Source organism: Miscanthus floridulus, chromosome 2 (assembly GCF_019320115.1).
Source record: "Miscanthus floridulus cultivar M001 chromosome 2, ASM1932011v1, whole genome shotgun sequence".
NCBI classification, from domain to species: Eukaryota; Viridiplantae; Streptophyta; class Magnoliopsida; order Poales; family Poaceae; genus Miscanthus; species Miscanthus floridulus.
This window is the reverse complement of record NC_089581.1, coordinates 46,274,510-46,288,125: the sequence shown is the minus strand read 5'-3', so window position 1 is coordinate 46,288,125 and position 13,616 is coordinate 46,274,510. Positions and strand designations below refer to the sequence as shown.

Genomic DNA, 13,616 nt, shown 5'->3' with positions numbered 1-13,616 from the left:
ATTCATCAAAGCCGCAGAGAAGCATGCAGCGACGTTGAAAGAGAATAGTGACACGATTATTTGTCCCTGCAAAGATTACAAGAACCTTATTGCATTTCGAGATGTGAGTACCATCAAAGAACATCTGATTAGGAGAGGATTTGTTCCGGACTACACAGTGTTGATTCATCATGGTGAAACAGTGGTTGTTGATGACAGCGACGATGATCTAGCTGATGAAGCTAAAACCCAAGCATACTTGTTCCGATTCACAGACGATCTTGAGCAACAAATGGATCGTGACTATGGCAATCAACAAGGTGGTGGCTTTGGCAATCAACAAGGTGGTGATGATGCTGGTGGTGCCAGCAATGATGGCGAAGCACGTGAGGGGGATGCAGATGACGGTGACAACTTGGACGAATTCAAGCCCATGACCAGTGGATGGCGTCTCATCGGTGCATAAGTGGATGGCCCATGACCAGTTCAAGCCTAAGAACCAAGTAAAAGAATTCAGAGCACCAGCTTCTGAGGAGGACACCACTAGCAAACTGCACAAAGTGTTTAACAAGTATCCAGCTGTTGATAACCTCAAATGGTCAAATGATTGCCCGGATAAATATGAAAAAGGCAAGAACTTCCTACCAAATCGAGTCATACAGTGCTTGCCATGTGGAATAAGAAAGTTCCACGATTAGTACTTGCGTGCTCAGATAACAGAACTATAAATCTTACAAGCATGGATCCCTGCCGGCACATTTGGAGCCCCAGGTGGGCAAATTGCCGTTGAGTTTAAGGATATCCAGGCATGCTTCCACCCCGGACGAATGGAAATGAATCTAATTCGCATATGGTGCATGTAAGTCCTTGCCCTCTCGATATGATATGAATGTAATCTTTTAATTTTGTTGTAACTAACCCGCGCCGTGATTTGTAGAATGTAAGCGGACTTTGTGAAAAAGAGGTCAGCTCTGAAACACGGGTATATAGACCCTTCACCTATAGCATCAACAAATTTTAATTACCCTAAAGAGTGGAAACTAGATTGCAAAGAACTAGGAGCTGGAAAGACACTTAAGAAGAAAGAGGACATCAGGAACAAGAAAATATTAGAAGAGTCCCTCAAGGTTGCGGCATACATTGCCCTATGTTTTAAAAATCTCCAACAATACGATAATATATGGATACCATACCACTTCAAGTAAGTTCGACTGTATACTTAGCTTTGTTCAATATACTTTGTTCGATGCAAAAGAGCTTATGTGTTTCTTCTATGACTAAATTCATGCAGCGATCACTGGATTTGCATAGGCGTCTGGCTCTCACATAGCATGGCATGGGTCTTTGATTCAGCGGATTTCCCAGTCGAGACATACAAAGACTTCATAGCGATTGTCAAGACGTATACATATTGACAATCCTTATTTTAGCTACTATATTTGTATACATACTTGTAAGGTTCAATGTGGGATACTAACAAGTTGCATTTGCTAAAACCATTGGAACAGGGCATTCAGGCACTATGTCCAGGAACATAAGGGGAGGCATCATCCAAATAGGAAGGAAAAGTTGTATGTCAAAACTCTATGTGCGGTAAGTGTCATTTACTTTGGTACTCCATATATTACGTGTCCGTCAATAGCATTACTTAACATCTCCATATGCAAAACACACAGTGCCCCAAGCAGAAGCCTAGAAGTCTACATTGTGGATACTACACGTGTATTATGATGAGTACCATCGGTGGCTACAATAGAAACCCCAATCTGGTAAGTTTGAACCTCTTCGTTCGTAGTATGAAAACTTCGCATATGTTGTGATATAGTAAACCTAAACTTGTTCTCTTGTAGTTGGAGAAAGATAAAGATACGAGAAGGAACCCATACAAGGATGACGAGCTCTTAGAGATGGTCGACGACCTTTGCAACTTCATAATAGACCAGATTGTGTATCATAAAGGCACTTACCATCATCTTCTTTCTGACTTAGGTAGTAATCCTCTATACCAACACCTTCGGGAGACTGATAGGCTAGCTCTAGGCCGTTGATGACAATGTGGACTTGTGGTATGATTTTGGATCAGACTTTGGAACGGTTTGGACTTTGTTTTACATGTGGACTTGTGGATTTCTTAATGGACTATGTTATAATGATGGACTTTATAATGGACTATGTTGTAATGATGGACTTTTGTGAATTATGATTTGTGATGATGTTCTAAATAATGGTCTTGTGTTTGTGGATGTATATATGTATATTTGTGGCGGTCAGATTTGAATTTGAATTATATATATATGTGGTCAGATTTGAATTTGAATTATTTTTTTTTGCTGGAAAATCCACTGTAGGGGCTGTTCTTGATTGAACCGCCCTTACAAATACACACAGCAGGGGCGGCTGGTGATACAGCCGCCCTTACAGAAGTCCACTACAGGGGCGGCTGATATTACCAGCCGCTCTTACAGAGGGAACTGTAGGAGCGGCTGAAAACACCAGCCGCCCCTATAGAGGGCACTGCAGGGGCGGTTAGGAAACCGTCCCTACAGAGGCACCCTCTGTAGGAACATCCTGGGAAGGGCGGCTGGAGCAGCCGCCCCTACAATTAACTTCTGTAGTAGTGTGTGCTTCCCGCTGGAGCCTGTTTCGTAGGATGATGGATGAAGGCGACTGCGCGACGGCGCCGGTGCTGTGTCCGGCCAGGAAGGGTTCTCAGCGGGCCGACAGTACCTCTGGGCCCTGCCTGCAGCCGAGCGGCAGGGTTTATTGCGTGCTGCTGCGGGGATCTCGCGCGGGCGGAGTTTTTGTGAGCGCGTGGGGATATCTGCTCGCCAATATCGTCTCGAGTATGGGCGGGGGCCGGCAGGGGCTCGATCTCCTCCCTGCGCGCCGGACGAAGGAGGGAGCGTCGGTGGGGTTTCACACGGCCTCTGGCTGAGGTCGTTCGGCTCAGCTCACCGCTGTTTAGGAGAACGTCGAGGCGCGTGTTGCTGGACGCGCGCGGGCGATCGTTCGCCGCCAGGATGGGCGCCCAGGCTCTAGGTGCAGCGTCGTCAGGGTTTCAGGCGGTGACGCTTTTTTTCTCTCTCTTTTTTCGGACGGTGTAGGGGTTCGATCGCCGGCTGTCTCGCGCGTGCGGATGCCTGCCGAGCGGGGAGGATGCGCAGGGAGGATGCGGGATGAGTGTTGAAGCTTTGACAATCCTGGGCATCCGATCGAGTTGAAGCCTGTAGGAGAGGATTAGGAGCCATAGATTTTAATGATGTTGGAATTCTGGGTATAATTTGTTTGGTGGACAATGGTTGGGCTCCTCAACGGGGGGGCACAATTTTAGGTGTACCCAGAATAGTTTTGAGAATATTTTACCAGGTTGTTGAAATAATTGCCGGTCCATGCATAATTGAGCTACTCTTGCATGTTCGCTTGAACTTATCAGACTGGCTTATAAGTTATGATACATTATTTTTCTCTCACCACAAATTAGCGAACAATACTTTTCAGCTTGACTTTTCAGCGAAGCGAACAGGGCCGCATCTGCACTCTCAACATCACTAGTTGGTAAACACATGAAAAAAGCCATGGAAGTAGAAATTTGTTATGGAAAGTGATTGAACTAAAACAGAGACGGTAGACTGCAACAACTTAAGGAGGCTTTCCTCTATCCTTTCATCTCCTATGGTACATTTCAAATAACTTGATGAACTTTAGTTGAAACCTGCAATTTAGTATTGGTTCTTGATATACACCGACAAGATAGTGAAAAAGCTCTCAAGTATGCAACAATTTTACTATAAAATGTTCTTGTCTCCATGCACTCCATATCCGAATTGCCTAAGTTGGACATCCCATTTTTGTGTACTCAAGATCTTAGCGTGGGAACTTCACAGGTCAATTGTAATCTGGGCCCTCTCCCTGGTTACTCCGCATGACGCATGGGCTGACCTTGAAAGAAAGGAGTCTCCAATTTTACTGGGCTCTCTTGGTTTTTTTCGGTCCACTGTTCCCAAGGCCCAGCATCTGCCAGTCGCATGCCGTGACGCACAAAACCCACGGCGGCACGGCCCCATTCCGCGTCCGCACTCTCTATATAAAGTATCCCCTCGCTGCCCTCCAAGCCCTAGCCGCGCCCCTTCTCTTCGCCCCGCCGCCGCCGCCTGCCTCCCTCAGCCGCCGTCGCCATGGGCAGAAGTAAGTTCGCGTTTTCGATTCAGCTCCTTCCTACGCTTCTACTGCGATGTTTGTTGCAACCGCTTGTCTGAATAGGGCTCTCCCTTTTTCGTCCGGTGCAAATCTCGACTAGACTAGATCCACACGAAATCGGGTTGATACTTTTGATGAATACGTGGTGCTTACTGCACGGGCTTAGTATTGTTTGTTTGCTGAGTTGATTTGTGAAACTCGCGAAGTTTGTGGTTGCCTAGTATATCGGATAGAGATGAGAAGCGCTGGGGCCTTGCTACTAATATATTGACCCAGATTTCTTGTGTTCTGGGCGGGTGATATGATCCGAAGTAACACGCTCATAGTTTAGGACCTGTCTGACTACTGGTAGAACATGGCATCCGTTGATTTGCTGTTCATAATTGGAAAATCTTGTTTTGGTTAGGGTTAATGCTTGTAGACCTTATGCAGTTGTTTTACCTGTCAAAATGGGGTTACTAGTTATGTTCCATGGATTTTTAACGAATACATTTACTATTCTATTGTATGCTATGAAAAAACACTGTAGGCCCAATCTGATTACACTGAATATGCTCAATCGCGTGCTTCAATCATGAACTGTTGTATATTCTGTGGAAATTAATGTTCTGTTTTGCATCTAGTCAAGTTTATATTTGTTTGCACTGAATATTTTTATTACTGCAGTGCATTATTATTATGTTCATCGATAATAACGAGCTTTCATGTTTCTGAAACATTGGTTAGGGCCTGCGAGATGCTATCGCCAGATCAAGAACAAGCCATACCCCAAGTCCAGGTACTGCCGTGGTGTCCCTGACCCCAAGATCAGGATCTACGATGTTGGGATGAAGAGGAAGGGTGTTGATGAGTTCCCCTACTGTGTGCATCTTGTCTCTTGGGAGAAGGAGAATGTCTCCAGTGAGGCTCTTGAGGCTGCCCGTATCGCCTGCAACAAGTACATGACCAAGTCTGCCGGAAAGGATGCCTTCCACCTTAGGGTCCGGGTTCACCCGTTCCATGTCCTGCGTATCAACAAGATGCTTTCGTGTGCCGGGGCTGATAGGCTCCAGACTGGAATGAGGGGTGCCTTTGGCAAGCCTCAGGGTACCTGTGCTAGGGTGGACATTGGTCAGGTCCTTCTTTCTGTGCGCTGCAAGGACAACAATGCTGCCCATGCTAGCGAAGCCCTGCGTCGTGCCAAGTTCAAGTTCCCTGGCCGCCAAAAGATCATTGAGAGCCGAAAGTGGTGAGTGCATAATTACTTCATTGATGATATGGAACCAAAATGTCATATTCTAATAGCTTGCATCAATTATTTTGTATAATTGTTTTTAATTTGCACTATCTTGTTCAGGGGATTCACTAAGTTCAGCCGCGCTGACTACCTGAAGTACAAGAGTGAGGGTAGAATTGTTCCTGATGGTGTCAACGCAAAGGTACAGCTATAACTCTACTTGCCACATTTTCGTGTAGATATGTCTCTGAATTAGTTTCGGTATCCCTTGGATAATGCATATTTTTAGATGTAGGCTTTTCTTTGGCCTCATGTCTAGAAGCAAGCTTATTTTGGACGACATAGTCATCTATGCTAATCCACAGTTTTTACCTTGCATCTCTGAGCATTCTCCTAATGTTTGTTCCCTCATCTCTGAGGGTAGTATATTAGTCAGAGCTTAATCTAATTTCATCTTCTCTTGACCTTTTACAGCTGCTCGGTAACCACGGCAGACTTGAGAAGCGTGCTCCTGGGCAAGCTTTCCTCGAGGCCGTTGCTTAAGTGGAATCCACAGTGGGAATGCGGATCCAGACGTTTTTGCTTAGCCTATCTTATTATTTTGCTTTGTGGAACATGAATTTCAAGTGTTTGTGGTATTACAGTGCCTTATGTGAACCTGCCTATCTTTTGCTGAACATCGTTATGCATGAACGTAGTTCTCTTTTGTGTCTGAATGCTGATAATAAAGTGTTTTGCATCTGAATATATCTTCTCAATATGGTTAATCGCTTTAATTCTATTGGAAATGGGTTACCCCGATCTCTTGTAGAGGTGTCAGTGCGCAAAGATGTGCAATTTACACGAATTTGATTTTTCTACGAGCTTTTATTAACCTTATACTTGTATGGAGTACATATTTAGGTGTGTTTTGGTTTATCGTTTTCCCCCGTAGTGGTTAAAACAACGTAATCAGTACACGATCTGCGTTTTGGTTTACCGTTTTCCCCCGTAGTGGTTAAAACAGCGTAATCGCTACACGATTCATTTTTCTGCAGTGGGCTCTTTCATTCGTCAACTGATGTTTGGTTGAGCGGGGAGGTAATCTCACAACGGAGACACACGATACCTGCCTATAGAACACTGAAATCGCGGACCCATACTTCACTGAAAATTACTTGATGTTTGTTTGAAATTACTTGTTTATTACTTGAGCGGGCCCATGCAACACTGAAATTATTTGATGAGCGCGATGTGTAAACGCTAATGCTCACGCTCAGGCTTCCGTCCATTCGGACCTGAAAAAAAAAATCAAATCACTACACGCCGCACTGGTCTCCCAACTGCACGCTCGTTTGTCGTGCGGCTGTCGCCTGCCCGCTCCGCTGTGCCGCCGCCGCCATTCCCACGGCCTGTCCTACGTCGCCATCCTTTGTGGTGCCCCCATCCCTTGCGACGCCTCCGTCCTAGCCGCGCCAATGCCGTGCTCATCCTTCCGCCGCGCCCTAGGTGCACGCATAGCTTGCCGTTGTCAGGCCGTGCCACCATCATCACTATCAGCTGTCGGCTGGCTGGTTCCCCGCTCTGCGCTACGTCGTACGGAAGAAGGACAAAAAATATATGTTGCAGGTTTTATCTTTCAAGTGGTTTAGATGTTTCATAGGTACGTTGGAAGTGTTTCATATGAATATTGTAAAAGTAGATCGGAATATTACATATGTTGCAATGATTGTACATGTATGTTGCAAGCTTCTGTTCTCAATGTTTCATCTGTTTTTTCCAACGTATATTGCAAGTGTTTTTATTACATGTGTTTATCTGGATGTTGCATATGTTTTGCAATAGTTTATCAAGTGCTTTCAGGTGTTTTTACAAATATTTCAGACGCATGTTTCAAAGTGTTCCATTTGTCTTAAGACGCATGTTGTAAATATTTTATCTGAATGCTTTAAAAATAGATCAGGTGTTGTACTACCACACCCACCAGATGCATCTGCTGGCAGGCCATGCATGCGTGTGGGAATCGGATGGAACGTTCCGCGGCTTCGGGCGCAGGAAGTGGAGGGGAAGCGCGGGGAGCGGCGCGAGCGTTCCCGTCTGGCACGGGCGTGCAGCAAGCCGTGAGCGTCCGGTCGGACCTGCTACTAAGTAGTGTGAGGGCCCCGATACGGGCCTATACAACATTGAAAGATGTTTGGCTGAAATCAATTTTGGTTGAGCGGAGACGTAATCGACTCAGGTCTGTGCAACACTGGAAGATGCTGCTCATTTGTGGGCGTTATCTGATAACGCCCGAACTCCATGTCGCGTGATTCTCCTGTACGCTCACGAGGCGCGGACCCAGCTGGCCAGCTGCTTTGCATCCGGATTCCGGAGTGCTCACGCGGGGTCTGCACCGGCCGCTCGACTCTCTGCTGCTGCCGCCGCGTGGTGGCGTGGGTATGCGGAGCGCCGCTTGCTCGCACGATGCCAGGTGGAGACCGGAGAACAAAGGCTGCCTTGGTGGAGTTCCCACGCCTTCAGCTCCACCCGTCAAAGTTACCGTAGGCCATAGCAGTGTCCAGTGTTGTTCGATATTTGCTCCGTTCGGATGGTATGGTTCTGGAGGAATTTAGATGGTTTGAAAGAATTCTAGAGGAATTTATGAGAGGGAAATACTGTTCCGAATAAAAAAAGAAGCAGATCAAGCCAGGTTAAAGGAGCAACGAGCTCTTCTTCCCCATCCATCCCAAAATGAACAACACTTTAGGGAAGTTGAAGCCACAACAAACTCTAAGGGATCCGAAGTGTGTTAAGCGATTCTAGCATCGAATCCCTGCAACCCATTTCCGTTCTAGTCGCTGGTACCAATCTGCCAACCAAACACAACCATATATATACACTTTTAAAAGCGCGAAGCGTTCATTTTGCTTAGGACTAGGTTAGATGCATTGAAAAATCATGCCATCAGAACATCCAGAACAAGTTATAAATATAAGACAACATTTTTTTTAATCTTGACCTGATGAACAAATCTCCATAACATCGACAATCTGTTGTTATTTTTGAATATATGACACACAACAAACTTTTCAAAGTTATATTAAGGGGCCGTTTGGATCCTTTCATTTTGAGGAATTAAAATCTACTTAATAAATTAGACTATTTGGCTTAGAATTCGACATTCCATCACTTTTCAAAGTTCATATATAAGCATATCTCAAATTCATAGGGTAGGAGATGAAAATTGATTCTATAATCACCATTCTATGTTTTTATTTTACAACTTATAACAAGCTCTTCAACTCGCTCCCCTACGGTAGAAATGAAACACATAAGTATCTCTCTCGTATAGCCAACAATAAAATATAATCCATATACAACCATATTAGCTTAATTAACATGTGTCTAAATTATGATTATTAAAATGAGTTCAATTCTAAGCATCCAAACATATCTAATAGTATTTTAATTCAATAATAAATTGTAGTCACTAATGATATTTAAATTCAGTAATGAATTACTGTCATACATTGCAACCGTTGCCAGGATTTGGAGCTCAGGAATATCGCAATATTCCCTTAGAAAGATATACGTCTTCTTTAGACGTTTTAGCCTTTTAGGGACCTTTGGAATTTGGAAAGCAGGAATTTGATAAGACTCAGTTTTAAAAAATGTTATTTGCGCTTTTCGAAGAGTCAACGTGTCTCAAGTTTGACCAAATATATAAAAAAATATTAATATTTATGATGTGTAATAAGTATCATTAGATGGATTATGGATATATTTATAATTAATTTATTTAGAGATACAAATGTTGATAATATTTTTTTATATAAACCTAGCCAAACTAAGAAAATTTGACTATTTCTATATCTAGAACAACGTTCTTTCTACTACGGAGGTAGTTGACTCTATTTGAAATGCAAATATTTTCTCTATTATTGTGTTTTTTTTACTGTGAAATTAGAGTGATTTCTAAACATTTCTGTATGTAATCATATGAATCAGTTTATAGAAAGAACACAGGAGCGAGGAAAAAATCTTGCATTAGAGGGTCTTATTTATTTTTACTTTCAATCTTATTTCTATCTTTTAAAGCTTCAATGTTATATTATTTTAACTAACTAATAAACCATGCGAAATTCTCTCGCCGCTACTAGAATCCGAAAGGATTCCAACGGGAAATCAAGGACTTCTATCCAAAAATTACGGCCCAACTCTGTTCTCGGCCCGCTTGGACTCTTCTAGTCCGCGCTCTATAAAACGCCGGCATCTTTCGCTTTCTTCCCACGCTTTGAAACGGATGTAAGAGCATCTACCAGAGTTTTCTAAATTCGTTGTTAATCCTTGAGTTTCTAGTAAGATAAGAAAAAAAATCTCTTCCATAACTTATAATTTATCCTCCTAATATTTTAGAACTTGGGAAAAATCACCACGTTCCGTGTAAAGTTACGCTCTTCTGAGCCGCGGAGTCGCGCGTATTTTCTCTTTCCCGCGTGCGTTTGTCCGCCAATCTAAAGGTGGAAGGGCGTGGAGAGAATAAAGAGTAGAAAATAGTTCCTGATGCAAATGTATAAGAGAGAAATAATATATAAAAGTGGTTAGTATAATTTAGAAATAGTATAAAATTTCTGATGTAAAATTATCTTCTACTCCCTCCATCTCAAATTGTAAGTCATTCCAAGAATCTTGGAGAGTCAAAGTTTTTCAAGTTTGACCAAATTTATATAACAAAATAATAATATTTATCATACCAAGTAAGTATCATTAGATTCTTCATTAGTTATATTTTCATATTGTACCTATTTGATGTCATCAATCTTTGTGTTTCTCTCTATAATTTTAGTCAAACTTGAAAAAGTTTGACTCTCCAAGATTCTTGGAATGACTTACAATTTGGGATGGAGGGAGTATGTTTTAGGAGTGGATTACTAGAAATTTTTGGAGATAGCCTTCTTTATTGGTTCCAATACTTTTTTTAGAAGTTGTAAAGTTTCATATTTTTAGGAAAAAAATATTAAGTACTCCCTCCATCCCAAATTATAAGTCATTCCAAAAATCTTGGAGAGTCAAAGTTTTTCAAGTTTGACCAAATTTATATAACAAAATAATAATATTTATCATACCAAGTAAGTATCATTAGATTCTTCATTAGTTATATTTTCTTATTATACCTATTTGATGTCATCAATCTTTATATTTCTCTCTATAATTTTAGTCAAACTTAAAAAAGTTTGACTCTCCAAGATTCTTGAAATGACTTACAATTTGGGATGGAGGGAGTACTATTGAAGAAGCCCTAATCACGGAGTGCGCAATGGACTCGCGAAACGCCGCCGCCGCCGCCGCTCCACTGCCCCTGTACCCTCCCGCTCTACTGTCGCTTCCGGATCTCGACCGCCCGCCGGCGGTCATGGAGATGTGGGAGCTGGAGGCAGTCGCCGCCTCGCTCCCGGCCAAGAAGCGGCGTCTGCGGGAGACCTTCGACCGCCTGGCCGCCTGCTCCCCGACGCCGCTCCCCTTCCGCTGGGAGGATCTCGACACGTACATCTCCTCCCTCCAGTACTCCGTTACCCTCCGACACCGCCAGCTCCGGGAACTCGAAAAGTCCAAGCCTGCCCCAGCGCTTGCCCCCGCTCCGGCCGCAATGTCCCTGCTGCCCGTCACCGGCGCCGGCGACGTCGGCCAGGTGCGGGTCCTTGAAAAAACACGGCCTGCCCCTGCCCCTGTTCTTCCCGCCGTCTTGGTGCTTCCGGCCACAGACGGTGACGTCCACGAGCTTCGGGCCCACGTGAAGTCGAAACCCGTCCAACCTCAGCCTCCTGTGCTAGGCGGTCCCGCCGTCGTCGCTGCCTCCGCGCCGGCTGCCACCGGTGTCCACGTCGAGGAGGGAAGGAAAAGGAAGACGTCTATTCAGGAGGCGGAGGAAGTCCACGTGGCGAAGCGTACGACGCATACACAGGAGGGCCAAGCATCAGAGATGCGGTGGCGAAAGATCCAGGAGGATGCAGCGGTGAAGGAGAAGACGTCTCCGTCGCACGACAGCAACGGCAAGGAGTTGATGCCGGTTCCTCAAGGCGACGACGACAATGGCCTCGTGGCGGAGGCGAACGCGAGCACGGACGCCACAGTGCAGGTGAATCCCGTCAGCAAGGTCGCCGTCCTGCAGCCGGAGCTCCCTGGACCTGCCACGGCGCGCGATGCCACGAACCGTGTGCGGGCTGCTGGCGTCCCGAACTCCGCTGGCCTGCAACGAAGTCGTCCGCCCCGTCCCGTCCCAGCCTCTGGCTCCGCAGCGTCCGCGGCGGCTGTCACCGGCAGGGATCTGGAGAAGAGCAAGAGGCGGAAGGTGTCCAGTCTGGAGGTGGAGGCTGCCAGAAAGAAGGTGCAGACGCAACACGCCGTGCGTGAGGTTGAACGACGACACGAGTCACACGACTCGGTGCTCACCACCAAGAACATCCCCTCTCACGATGGTGGTGAGGCCAAGGCGAGCCCGCGTCGCCCTGACCCCGGCAGCGGCAGTGGCCTCCCGATCACGGCCGTCACGGCCACAGCGCAGGTGGATGCAGATCCCAGCAACTCCGGCAGAATTCGGCACGAGCCCCCTGCCACGATGCCCCACGCCTCCAACGCCACTAGCCAGGCGGTGCCTCCCAACTATGAGGTGCCCGACGTGGAGATGGAGATAGTGCAACCGAAGGAGATGCCGCAGGTGCTCAAAGAGGACGCGTCAATGTTAGCCAAGAAGGCATATCAAACACAAGTCACCATCAAGTCCGTGGAGGCCGACAAGGTAAGTACACTTCCTCTAGGCTGCAGCAATGGCCATGCACAGGCCGGCGCTGGCGCGGCCACCGCGATGCCGCAGGTAGCTGCCGCTGCGGGCGCCACCGTGTGCAAAAGCTCACCCACCGTGACGTGCGACACCCCAAACCTTGTGCAGGCTAGCGCCCCGGCCCCGAAGAGCGCCGGCGTGCCCGCTGCCACGCGCGACGCCCCGGCCTCGCACGCCACTCGACGTGCACCACCGGCAGCTGGCTCCCAGCAGGACGCCAGTGACGTTAGTCCAGTTCCAGTTCCTCCACGTGGAGGCAACGGTCTTGCTCAGTCGTCCCGCGTGAGCGCCGGCGCCGGCACGCAGACGGACAGCGCGCGTGATAGCGCCCTTGTCCGACAAGGTGCCCCTGCCGCTGGCGCGGCACCGGCACCGGCACGCCGTGATCTAAGCGCCACTAACCCTGTGCCGGCTAGCAGACGGGAACACACTGGCCCTTCGGAGGCCAGTGCTCCCCCGAATGCCGGCAAGCATGTGCTCCAGCAGCAGCACATGCCCAAGCATGAGCCGATTTCTTCACCGAAAAAACAGCAGGAATGGTCTTCCAAAAATCATGGCGGCCGTCCGACGGGCTCTCGACCTGTGCCTGAAGCACAGGACGCTGCTGCTCAGAGGTCGTGGAGCAGGCCCGGCGAGGGGAGAGGCGGTGGACTTCCCGTTCCAGCTGCAAGAGGTCTACGGGGAGACGACAACAACAGAAACAAGGACAGCAACAAAGCAAAGCGACCCCTATTTTGCGACAAGTGCGGATGCAAGGGCCATGTGGCCGAAAATTGTCACACAGCAAAACACCTCGTGGTCCTCTATCAGAAGGAAAAAGAGGAGAGGGAGAAGGAGCAGAAACATATTTGCTACAGGTGTGGATGTACAGGCCATTGGTCTCGAAATTGTCGCACAGCAAAACACCTGGTCGACCTGTACCAAAAGGATCGAGCGGCCAAGCGTGTCGCAGGACTTCTTCAGGAATAATGTCCAGTGTTTTTGGAGATTTATTTCAAGCTTATCTGGAATCCTGTATTTGGGGATCAAGATTGCAATATCTAAAATGGTGTCTCTACAATATCCATCGCAAAATCAGCTGTATGTTACCTTCATATTTGTTGCATTAGCCCCCTCAAATTTAGGGTACCAAATTAGAATTCATGTTGAACTATTGGAGCTCCTTTTGAAATATCTGAATATTTGAATGCTTGTTTAAATTTATGTGATATGAATCTCATCAATATGCATTTCACAATTTCTTTAAGTCTAGATAGAATAATGACTATGCTGAAAAATGGTAAATGATAATACTGAGATTTTAAAAGTAGTTATAACACTTTATGAAACTTGTCATACCAAAGTTACATACGTAGACGGTCCATAAACATGTATTTGGTTTCGGGGACGAAGGAGGACACACTAGGTCAATCCTCCTTTTTTTAT

The 13,616-nt window shown here is 46.3% G+C and overlaps 2 protein-coding genes and 1 long non-coding RNA gene across 3 annotated transcripts; all 3 read left to right on the top strand.

Moving 5' to 3' along the window:
- Positions 1-990: 990 nt before the first annotated feature.
- LOC136538675 (uncharacterized) lies at positions 991-1,669 on the top strand. The gene is made up of 4 exons (XR_010779418.1): positions 991-1,180; positions 1,271-1,381; positions 1,488-1,572; positions 1,656-1,669. It is a non-coding gene; the product is annotated as an uncharacterized lncRNA (long non-coding RNA).
- A 2,379-nt stretch (positions 1,670-4,048) lies between these two features.
- Positions 4,049-6,137, top strand: LOC136538674 (large ribosomal subunit protein uL16). Its single transcript, XM_066530635.1, has 4 exons — positions 4,049-4,164; positions 4,903-5,404; positions 5,513-5,594; positions 5,867-6,137. Exons 1-4 carry the CDS (start codon positions 4,155-4,157, stop codon positions 5,933-5,935), a joined length of 663 nt encoding a protein of 220 aa, XP_066386732.1. The 5' UTR covers positions 4,049-4,154; the 3' UTR covers positions 5,936-6,137.
- Positions 6,138-10,670: 4,533 nt separating this feature from the next.
- Positions 10,671-13,336, top strand: LOC136538673 (uncharacterized). The gene has a single exon (XM_066530634.1). It carries the CDS (start codon positions 10,671-10,673, stop codon positions 13,158-13,160), a length of 2,490 nt encoding a protein of 829 aa, XP_066386731.1. The 3' UTR covers positions 13,161-13,336.
- The last annotated feature ends 280 nt before the right edge of the window (positions 13,337-13,616 follow it).